General features: G+C 39.6%; 1 protein-coding gene across 2 annotated transcripts in view; it reads right to left on the bottom strand.

Moving 5' to 3' along the window:
* The window catches only part of LOC107048534 (Krueppel-like factor 6), a 230,709-nt gene extending 223,811 nt beyond the window's left edge, over positions 1 to 6,898 (bottom strand). For both annotated transcript variants that reach the window (XM_015271739.1, XM_015271740.1), the window contains exon 1: positions 5,756 to 6,898. In XM_015271739.1, coding sequence (XP_015127225.1) covers positions 5,756 to 5,857 — 102 coding nt within the window. In that variant the 5' untranslated portion in view covers positions 5,858 to 6,898. The remainder of the gene's footprint in view (positions 1 to 5,755) is intronic.
* Between the last annotated feature and the right edge of the window lie 5,146 nt (positions 6,899 to 12,044).

Below are 12,044 nucleotides of genomic sequence, written 5' to 3'. Positions count from 1 at the left end.
TAAATAAACCAGATTGATGAAAGTTTAACTGAATTTTTAATTACCAGACAGATGTTTGAGCTGAATCGCCATCAGTGCACCCACCCACTCACTGCTGGAGATCGATTTGTAATTAAAATTTTGTTGGTGAAGAAAAAACGACAGAAGAAAGAGATAAATAAAAGAATTCAATTTGGAATCAATTTCTCGGGAAGAGGCACGAAACGTGATGCACGAATAGTGTGTGCAAGAGAGGTTGTAACGGTCGAAGGTTTGCGCGTCGCCTTAATGTATTTACAGAGCTGAAAACCCATTAACGCTCGCGTCTGACGCGTTAGTTGAAGAATTGGCGGTGGAGGAGTGAAGGGGGAGGTAGGAGTATAACAGCAAGAAGAAGGGGAGGGTGCGCGGTTATTCTCTGTTGAAACTTTGTGAGGAGCAAAGGAGACGATTCACCGCGTTTAGGGGCGACTTATCGTCCTGGCGCACTATACCCAGGCCGTGAGAACAGGAGCAACAACACACGCAGTAGCACTGGGTAAGAGCCTCGCGTGTCTTGTTCTTTTCGCAAAATCAATTGAGTGGAAGAATAAAAAGCAACGAGTGAGAGAAAATACCACGAGAAAATGTGTTGAGATATTTTTTTCCGTCTTTTTAGCTGTTATACAAACATATTAATAGATTTAAAAAACCGAGCGTCTGCGTTATTCATTGCCGATGCCAGAAAGTTGGCCCAAGGGGGAGGGAGAGAAAGCACAGTATGCTACGCAAATAGAAAATTCAAACATTGGCGGAATATAAATGAAAGGGGTGTTGAATATTGGAAGAAAAACTAGACCTGAATGCTTCGAACGTTCAGTTTATCGCTTAACAAATGGGGGAATTAGTTGATATGTCCCGCTCCGATGCTATTTTCCAGGCTTTAATTCCTATTTTTTGTCACAAACGTCTGACGAGGCAAAACGCGAAACGAATAATGAAAGGGGTGGCAAAAGGTCTGAGTAAGAGTGCACAGTAAAAAAGGAGAGGGGCGTAAAAAAACATTCCAGGGAGAGAAAAAGAGGGAAGAGATAAGTTGACAGGGAGCAATGGGTCCCTAGAAGTCGGATTAGTGGATGCGAGTTGGAAACGACAGAGGGCGAGAGAAAAAAAAGGAATTAACAACGTTCCAGGAAGAGAAGACGATGGTAGAGAAAAAAATGGAAACGTCCATCTTGGAGTGGTATTAAAAGTAAAAGATGGAAGGCAACGTTGAATTTGATTATCCGCAGTAAGGACGATCGTAAATTTATTTCGATATAATAAAAATGGATAATGATAATATCGAGGAGTGCATGAGACAATTGGCAATATAAAAGCTCCGATAAGTGGACGGGAAAAAGGTAAAAGTGTGGGGAGGAGTGGGGAGGGGGCTGAAAGGGGGCATTAACAAGGAAGAAAACGCAGGAAGGGCCGGAGAAGGTGAAAGAGGACCTTAATGAAGTGCAATTTAATCCACCCCGGCGCTCGACCGACTCTCCAGGACTCTTCTCCAGTCGTTCACTTCTTTTTTTTTCTCCCTTGTTCATCATCCCTACGCCCATCAACTCACATTATTTTTCTATCCTATTATTCAGTCGACCATTAAAAACGAAATGAAAAAGCGGCAATGTCATTGGAGATACAAAAACAAACGATGAAAAAAAAAATCCCCCGCAGAACACAATAAAAAAAATCATATTAAAAGAGACAAGAACAAGTAAAATGAATAGAAAGACAGCAAATAAGTAGGATCTTTCACTCTCGAAAATAAATAGGAGGATTACACGAAACGCCGTAGGTCTCAAGGCGAATATCCCCACCCACTTCAGATTTCCCACGTAGTGTAATGTATTCTACCGGACTAAAATTAGGCTCCGTGTGCTATTAAACTTAACCGGCACACGATACTAGCGAAAGTTGAGTTTGAGTGAGACTATACAGGCGCAGCAGGTGGCTCACGATTGACCTCAGACCCTTCAGAACATCGCAACCCTCCACCCATCCCCTAACCACTATCACTGCTCCACCAAAAACACTCAAAATAAAACTAAATATGAATGCAAGTTCAGCTGGAAAACTTTGAGAATTACCCAGTATAATTAGCAGTATCGATCCCCCTGAATTCTCGACACCATTCCACCAAGCCCACCACGGTATATTCACTAAAAACCGTGTATAAAGAGAGGGTCTACACAGTAGGGACTAAAGTTAGATCTATGCTTGTTTTACGCTGGCTACTTCTAAAAATAAAATCCACCGGTGTTTCTCCCCTGTGTAAACAAACAATGAGCGCCCAAAGACCGGACGCTTTTCCAACTAAAGGGGGTTGGAGCAATTCATAACAATTAATCTGCATTGGGGAAAGGAATGGAAGAAAAATCTATTAAATTTAACATGTAACGAATTGAATCACCACTGAATTAATCGAGCAAGACAAATACACTACTTTTCGCTCCAATGATATTACTCCCAGTAAACAAATCCATTGGTTTAATACCAAAGGATCCATTGCATACGGAACGTGAAGGAAGAAGGGGGATAATTCACGGAGATAGTCACGCTCGAATTAGTACGCCTCGAACGACGATACAAATTGTATTTTATGTGTGAAGAACAGAGATGAAAGTAAAGTAGGGATACAAACACGAATGAGTGGGGGAGATGTTTTCGGTTATATATATAGTGGTGTTGGTGAGAAGGGTACCTATGCCAGGGACTCTGGAAGCGAGGAACCGAGGAGGGAAAACAGAGCGAGCCGATAAAACAAATTGAACGCCCCGGACCGAACATTGGGGCACCCACTACCACTACCGGAGGTCCCTGGGATCCGTTCCTCCGGTAAATTCTGCGGTCGTTTTGAGCATCATTATCCTTTCGCATGCCTGCACAAACTAAACTCGTCGATGGAGCTATTCCACGTTATAATAAATACGTTATTCGTTACTCATTTGGCTCCACCCAATAGAATGCCCAAGTGGATTTACCGCGATTATGGAAAAAATTTTGTTCGTTTGACGTCCACTAATGGGGTAATTAAGAGGTCTACGTTAATGGGCATTAATGATGCGACATTGTGATGACAGATAGGAAGAGGAGGAGGGGCAAACCAGGGCGCTTCAAATGCGCTTAAAACACTAGCCGATGCGCATCTTTCTCTGGCATCCCTTGTACTATTGTAAAACTCCGAGCCATTGTTTCATCATTCCATTGCATACTGTACGGTCGAAGCGAATGAAAGATGAAGGATGGTAGTGCGCTGAGAGAGGTAGAGGGACTGTGGGGAATCGGGGGAGGTAAAATGGAATGAACAGCCGGCAGGTGAAAACCGCTCTACGGCTGCAGGTTCACATCGTGTACGAGACAAAAGCAAGTTGCGTCAGTTCTTCCATTCATCGAATGCACCCCTCACCATACTCCTCGTCTCTCTCGCTCTCTCCTTTTGTACATTACATGCTGGTGTATTTTTATTTCAACAGCGTGAATTATCGCGCGGGTTTGAAAGATAATGTTTGGAATTGGTACTGTTTCGTTGATTGTATTGTTCCACTTCCGAGTAATTCGATGATAGGAGAACATTGGAGGATTTTTAGAAACATCTTATTCTCAAGTGTATTCTTTGATCGATGAGTTGATGAATAATTTGGTCTTGGCCTGTGCGGTCAGTAGCGAACTCAAAGATGGAATAAAATCAACAATAAAGTCCAACTACACTGACAGAAAACATTCATTTCATGAAGAGAATCTGATTTGAGCCAACTATCAGTTGGTTGATAATTTTCAAATAAACACGATTTCATAGTGAATACCAGTTGTGTCTTCTTGAGATACATTTGATTGGGAGAAATCGAACTTCTCTAGAATTGAAGTTCCTTTTATTTGTCGCAATAATGGGAGTATTTGATTTCTTTTTAGCCTAAAGTTTGCTAACTCCAGAAATTCGTTGGTTTACTCCAAAATCGAAATTATTCTCATGACTAAATACGTTGTTATCTCAATCAACACGATACGTTGTTCCAGGTAAACTATAATTGAAGTGAGCATTTCGTATGTCGAATCAGGGTGAATATTGTTACACGGAAAAAGCCTTGAGATTGTAGTAAGATGTCGTTGAGTTGAAAAAAATTGATATTTCTTGACTAAAAAAATCTCATTAGTTTACGTTAACAGAATCACAAATTACGGCAATTCAACACAAACTTGGATATCACAAATTTCGTTTAATGTGATGTACGGAATGCTCAATTTAAACATCGCCTTCATTCGAGAAAACAACACTCAATTCATTCCTCAATGTAATCATCTCCTAGGTACGAATATTTGATCAATTCATGAAAGTAGAAAATTTCACGACTGAAGATTATATTGGTTTAAAAAAATAGAACTGTTCCATTTTTTAGGTGAATACATGTGACTTGACGCCAAGGACGTTTCATTTGATTTAAGTAAATGTATCTCAAGAAAAAATAATTGACATTTACCATAAGATCTTATTTATTTGAAATTGGTTCAGTATATAATACTTGTTTCAAGAAAGAAACATCTCAATAAAAATAATTTTTTCTATCACTGTATCCTGAGACTAAGCCCGATGCTTCGGTCCCTCTATATTTTGGTGGGTTTTATTTTGTTGATTTCATTCCATCTTCGTATTTACTACTGACCGCACAGGGCAATACCAAATTGTTCAGAAACATCTTATGATAGTGAAATTGCAAAGTGGATTGGCGCAGGGGACGGAGCCAGTAAAATGTGTGCATTTTGGAGCGGAACTGAGGGGGGCGATTTTATTTTTGTACTCAACCCTGGATGGGATGGCGTCATGGCCCAGGAATTACGCCCATATCCAATCTGGATAATTGCATATGGAATGAAGAGCGTGTCCCAACGAGAAACCGAGCCCCCGAATCACAGTCTCTGTTCAAAAAATAATTGCCAGCGACGTTGGGTGGAAATACTTTAATTTTCAATGTCCATGGGGTTAAAACCGTGTTTTCCTCCAATTTTCGCGGAACGTTATTGAGTTATTCAATCCGAGGGGAACAAGGCAGTCTAGATATTGCAGGGAAACTGAGCAAAATTTATGAACTGAGAAAAAAATCCATTTTTAGATTTTACGGTTTTAGTTCAATATTCATTGGACATTTATGAAGCTTGATTTACATTAAAAAAAAATGTTATCACAGTGACTGTTTCAGTAAACCCGCCGTTGTATTCAGGTATGTGCACGTGCGCGGTACGCACCCACGCCAACTTCTTTCACGTAACACACAAACGTATGGTACACACGTGTGCTGGATGTATAAAAAATGAAGGAGGTTTACATTCTTAACAACCAACGTGTTTCCTCTCCACAATTTTATTTATTCATTCGTTTATTTTTCTTCTCTTTGTCGATGAGTCGAGACGCAAGAGAAATTCAATGGCGATTGTAACCGTAATGATCACGCTTCGACGCCCCCGTGAGATGTACTCAAATTGTTACCATAAAGACATTATGTGCACACATTGCAAAGTCTCAAATGTTACAAGTTACTCTTAATGAGAACGACAAACTCAACTCGAAAGTGCTAGGACGAGTCGTATAATTTTTTCTTCCTCAACTGTTTACCTTTAATCACGCACGACTGCAGATTTTCTAAACAAACCGTCACATGACTAACAGGCGTATTTCACGAGTATAAACACACATGCCACTGGGTATAAATATATTTCAATGAAATGAGTTTTGAAAGGAAGAGAATAATTCATTCATTACCTGTTGCCAATGATCCTCCAGCGAGGGCTGCGCCGAAAAGTATCCGGTATCGTGTATGTCCTGCAATTCTCTGAATATGTTGCCGCTCGGCAGGATATCCATGGTTGCAATGACTCTTTTCAATTTATATACTTAAAACCAATTAGAATCACCTTTTCTATCTTTTATTCAATCACGCGCCGGTCAACAATAATCACTCACTAACAAAATAAATGCAATTTAACACAGCACGAGATTAACAAAAAACTCGTGCAAAATATACGCCGGCACGCAATGCACGTGACTAACATCGAAACCCTCACTTTCACCGAAGTATCAAATATCAAAACAAATATTTGCTTCTTTCTTTGCTGCTCTTTTTGCAATGATTTTGGCTTCTTTAGTGACGAAAGAAACAGGGAGCATTAAATATACCACCCTCTGCCCTTTGCTTCTCCCTTATTATTTTCACTCCAAATCACCACACTGGCATCACAGCACACTGAATGAAGGAAATAAAAAGAAAGAAAAATAAAAAGGAAAAAAAAAGTTGAATCAAATTGGCCCACAAAACTCAGAGGAAGATGGCAATATTAAAGGAGAGAGTGTGACAATGATCTGTCTGGTTGACGTCAAGTTTCATTAACGTTGAATTCACAAAAGTATCCATCATATGCACTGTACAGCCGCGTGGAGAGAAGCCGGCTGCCGGCAAATGCGTCACTTTTTTTAAATATTTAATTTCAAACGTACAAATGTGTCACACAGAGGGAAGTAATTAATATCATCTGCTTTCTGTGAGAACTGTTATTTTAGCTTCATTCCATTAAATTCGTGGCAATGTTGAAGCCGAGAGAATTATTATCACTGGAGTAGCCCGGGATGCATGAGGCACATTGAACCGTGCCTCTGATGGGGATGTATTTTTATTCCTCAGTACAACTCCACAATCTGACGTATTAACACACTAATAATCACGAAAATTCCAATCAATATCATTGATCAACAACACTCAATCACTCGTTATCGTAATATCAATGTTTCAACGCTGCTGTTGGCATGAGTTACGTTCTTTTGACATGTCGAGTAACACGAGCGTTTAAGCTGGAAAAAGCGAAATTTTTAGTCGGACTGTATTCCAGTACTAGTGCATACTCTTCCGCGCGAGCGCCGAAGAGTGACTGACGTTCTGCGGTACGGTATGGCGCGCGGGGAAAGCCGAGACCGGCCGATCGTTGCCGACGTACTAGCCGGCGTCGCGAATGGAGGAGGGCAGAGTTGGGTAGTGAGAGTGGGAGGGACGGCGGGCGGTGAGGGGATAAGTGCAGAGCGGTAGAGATGCGTGCCGGCGTCGGCGTTCACGACGCGACGCGATATCGCCGCCGGCCGCCGCGCCACGTAACCGTGGCAGCACGATTCGTCGGCTGTAGTTTACACCGGTGTATATGACAACAACCGGAGTATCCTGGAATTTTATACGATTTTTTTTTATTGTTCAAATGCCTTCAACAGAATTTTGCTTTATCATTATTATTAAATTATGAAATTCTTTGCCCTGAAGGAATAGGAGTAGTAATACTCATTCTCTTTGCACATTGGAAATCTTATCTTAATGTTCTCCGGTGTGAAATCGTACGTATACTGGGCAATAACTCGCGCACAGAGGAATATGATTCATGGATTTTCTGTGGATTCGTTTAATCGCTCATGAATGCAGCGAAGCATTCTCGATTAGATATGCAAACGTTTATTACTGATATTGAAAAATGAATGATTCGTTGTTTAACATTGGAGGAAGTTGGGAGAAAGAGAACTGACAGATGAGAGTAAAATAAGAATTTAATGGCTCATCGGTGTGTCGTTTCCGCTGAAATCTATCGTTGAGTGTAACACTCTGACTTATACCGGGCGTCATACACCAGTGGACGTGCTGTTTACTTCCGGTGTGATCTCTCTGGCTCATTGGCGACTGGAAAAGAGGGGAAGGATCGTGCAGGACGAGATAATGCCTAATCGGTTTGACCTCCAGGGTATCAAATGTTGACCTGTATCAGCTCAGGAAGGGAGAATAAAAATTGATACTCTGTTTATGTGTTTTGAAACAGTGTCGCATATTCCGATGTCTTTATTCTATCCTCAACAATCGCAAACGACCGGGTTAAGACGCCAACCGCCATAAATATGCTTGGTACGCTGCCCCTTTTGGCGAAATTCTCCTCTCTATCACTCTTTAGCGTTCATGTACATTTGGAATAGAGCCCAGGCGTTCTCGAAAAACTCCATACACATTTCTACTCTTTCTTTCTCGTTTTGACTCGGTGAACAATGAGAGAGTTGGCATGTGTGTATGGATTTGGGCAGTGGATATGCATGGGGAAAAAATCCGGCCAAATGCTTTTTGGATGGCATGCATATGGTAGCATAAAAGCAGATTGCAGAACGTGAATTCTAGTTTAAAATAGAAATATTGAAGGTTGAAAAATTCCCAGATGGTAATGAATGAAAGTATTTACGACGTATTTACCTGGTCATTAGTGGATGTTTACAATTCCCAAAAATTCCGTAACGAGACCATTAAACAACACTAATGCAGTACATATTGGAACCCTCGTAAAGCCATATTACCCTGCCATCACAACGAATTCCTGTTTTTATTCATATTTGGTAATTTTGGGCGAAACCAACAGGAGCGGAATTGCGATATCGCGTGCGACCGTCTTGCCTCGCTCCTTTTCATAACTCTGCTCATTTTTATTCCACCGAATTTATTTTTATTTGCAGTTATTTCTTCTTCTTTGCGTTCCTTTCATCTGCATAACATTCACGCACGAGCGCCAATTCAAATTTGCAACAACAGAGGCCCACGCCAGCGCATGGAGATTCAAGAGCATGTCCACTGAGAGAAAAATCGACATAATATGGCAAAAATAATTTCTTAAATGGAGAGCATATTTGATCAATTCATGGTAGGTTTCAGAGGAGAAATCGGTGTTTTTCGGGCAAAAGGGGGCTGATACTGAATGAAAAAATTATATTTTTTTTTGGAAATTAGATAATATTTGTGAAGAGACAATGCAAGTTTGAGAGAAGGAAAAGATGTTACTGCTTTCCTTGGAACTCATTGCGACTGAGAGCAAGTGACGGTTATATTTTAGAAATACTCGAAGATTCTTTCTTGTATAAATTTTGTATTCATTCAATATAAACGTTTCTGCACGGAGAGAAAAATTCAATAAAAATTACCAGAAAAAAAACAAAAATTATGTTTTGAAACGTAATCCGCGAGCGAAGTAAAATTTAATAAAAAGTGTGAGTCGGAACTGAAATTGTACGAATCGCCATGTAAATTCTACGATTTATTCCGTAAAAATTAACCACCCGTCTGATGACTCACCGCTGTGAGGACAACAGTTCCGTAATTTTTCCTCAACAATTGAGAAATTTTACGGACCGGAACGTAAAAATATCTCACCAGCTTCATAAAAATGGTTGAACGTTCCAGAATTTTTGATTTTGGAGGCATAATAAGTCAGAAATTTTCTGTAAGATTTTACTTCTTCGGGAAAAATTACGTGACAATTTCGTACTTTGTTCGGTGATGAACGTGAGAATTCACTGAACGTTTCAGATTTCTTCTCGTCCGTTCCTATAAAAATTGCCGGAAAACGATTCCCCATTGCGGATTACGTGAATTGTTTCGTAATTTTTACTGAATACTTCTCTCCATGTGATTCATGATTCACTGAATCAAAGCTGTTAGTATTTTCAGTAATTTCTTCTTTTTTTTGACACGAAATAAACGATTTCTTGAGGCAAGAAATTGTCGTAAGTCATGAACATTTCACAGAATTCTTACACGTTCTGACTCATTATGCGGAATTCTTATTCCAATCGTTTTATCCTTAAGAGATGAGATAGTTGATGCAAGAGATTAGTTTTGTGATATTATGTCGATATTTTTCTCAGTGTCGCTAACGACAAAGAAAAATCCAAGGATAGGATAGACTGGCCTAACGCAATTTTATATATTGCATAAATATCTGTGTTATTTTGATGTATAATGTCAGCACGATGCCTGGCAATAGCGCACTAACAAGCTGGGGCACATTAGTTTAGTCTCGGTGTGCGAACCATTCGTGTCAACCTATTATATTCAACATACGAGCCTCATACAAAAGCGTGTACCTATACAGGCACCTCTTGACTTGTATTACGGCTTACTTATATACTGCAACGTGAATATCCTTGGAGCCACAGGAATTTGTGGGACGAGGACGCGAGGAGTTGACTACGTTCACGTCTATTTCCATTATCCATGCAATTTTACATCTATTCATTGACTTTTAGTGTCTGTTTTTTTTTCTTTTCACAAAAGAATTGAATGAACTTTAAAAACTCTTCGGTCCTTTGAATGTCTCAGATATTACGTGGAATTCGCGAGGGAAGGGCTTGGCTTCTTGGGATTTTTTCCTCAAGCGTTGCAGAAAAAATCCTGGAAAAAAGAATCCTTCAGCGAAAAATAAAAGAGAAATTACCGGAGGAACACAAAGGCGTGTAAAAAATTCACGTGTGCCTCGAAAAAATGTTTTGTTCATAAATTTTTCAAGAGACAAGAATGTGGAGAAGCGGATGGAATTCTATCACGAAATTGTATCGCGGCGACGTTATGTGATTATTATTATTATGATTATCATTATTATTAACGGGCCTGTGGATGCACGGTGTAAAATGCTTTAATCCTGCATAATCCCATCGTGATGCTACAGATGGCTGTGTACTAAGCCCAGCTCGTAGACCCTACGGACAATCCAGTCGGCGCCTTCCATGCTCGATGTACTTCATTACATTATGTATATAGTTTATGACAATGTAAAATCGTCAGTTTTAAAAACGGCCAACGGACGCAGCGAATGTGCGTGGGCGAGTTATCGCAAAGCCGAGAATGTTCGTTGAAAAAAAAAATGCCAGAAGTTTGAACAAAAAGAAATTGAAAAAAAATGGATTTACGTTCTGTTGAAGTATTGGGGAATCTCTCAAATCCTGCTTAATGTACGGCAAACTTTTTAGTCCACTTCACATAGCCTCAATGTTATGTACAGTGGAACATTTTCATTTTCTTTGCTTCCGGAATATTGAAGAGTCAATTCACTTTTAGAATCATCGGACTCTGATGAAAATAGCCTGCGAACTTTTTACAATTTTAATGAAGACAGGTGGAAATGTAATATTCAAATGAAAATTTCTGATATCCTTCTGTTGGAATTGCATTTTAGATGAATAATTTTTCCTCTTTACACGATGGAAAATTTGCTGCAAAAAGAGCCACTGTATATATTAGAGTTGCGTGACCGCCGGTATTCAACCAATCGCGTATTAATGTGTTTTTTTCTTTACTCAATAGAATTTCGTCGAGAGGTATGGAAAATGTATTTTTTAATGGATTAATTAATAAATTATTTAATAAATTCAATAAATTAGTGAAATACGAGCTTAACGCATTTAGACCGCAACTTGACCAGGAAATGTTTGGTGTTTCATGTATAAATATGAACATGAAAAATTGTCAATTGAATACCGTATTAACTGTATACAAAAACAGTCGAACACTGCAATTCTATTGGTTAAAATTTGAATGGGAAAAATTCTCGAGGTAATTCCATTCCCACACTGTTGAACCATTTTGTCGGAGCTTCCCGGTACACTTTTTGGAAACTTTTGTCACATTTTATTTCCACGAAAATTTTAAGAAATTTCGTCATTGAAACTTCAGAATTTCACGGAAAAAGCAATGAGAACTACAAATATCACTCCAATAACTTCCTAAAAATTGATAGAAATCAGTAGAATTCCAAGGAATATATATTCATCAATTTGCTGAATATTCTTATTTTGTTGAAGATTCAAAAACGTTGAAGAATTCTCATCTTAATTCTGTTTAACAATTTGGAATCGAGGCCCCCTTCTGCAAAACCTTCCATCTATACGACCCACCCCCATAAATCTTTATTCCTATTAGTAAAATTCTCTTTTACGAAATAACCTCCCCCCCCCCGAAATGGACCTACTATATAAAAACTCCTCCCGAACAATAAAACCACCCTTTCACAAAATCCCCTTTCACAAAACACCCCTCTGTAGAAAACACCTCTCTTTACAAAACCTCCCTCTTTGCAAAACCCTCTTCTTTGCAAAAAACCCCTCTTCACAACCCTCCCTCATATATATATGACTCCCCATATAATTCTGCCCTTTTTCGCCCTGCCCCACACCTAGACCTCCTTATGTATAACTCTGCCCCCCCCCCCCCCCC

The sequence above is a fragment of the Diachasma alloeum genome, unplaced genomic scaffold (assembly GCF_001412515.2).
Source record: "Diachasma alloeum isolate Michigan unplaced genomic scaffold, Dall2.0 Dall_scaffold_00194, whole genome shotgun sequence".
Lineage (NCBI taxonomy): Eukaryota > Metazoa > Arthropoda > Insecta > Hymenoptera > Braconidae > Diachasma > Diachasma alloeum.
Note: the sequence above shows the minus strand (reverse complement) of the source record. Positions and strands in the feature narration are given on the sequence as shown.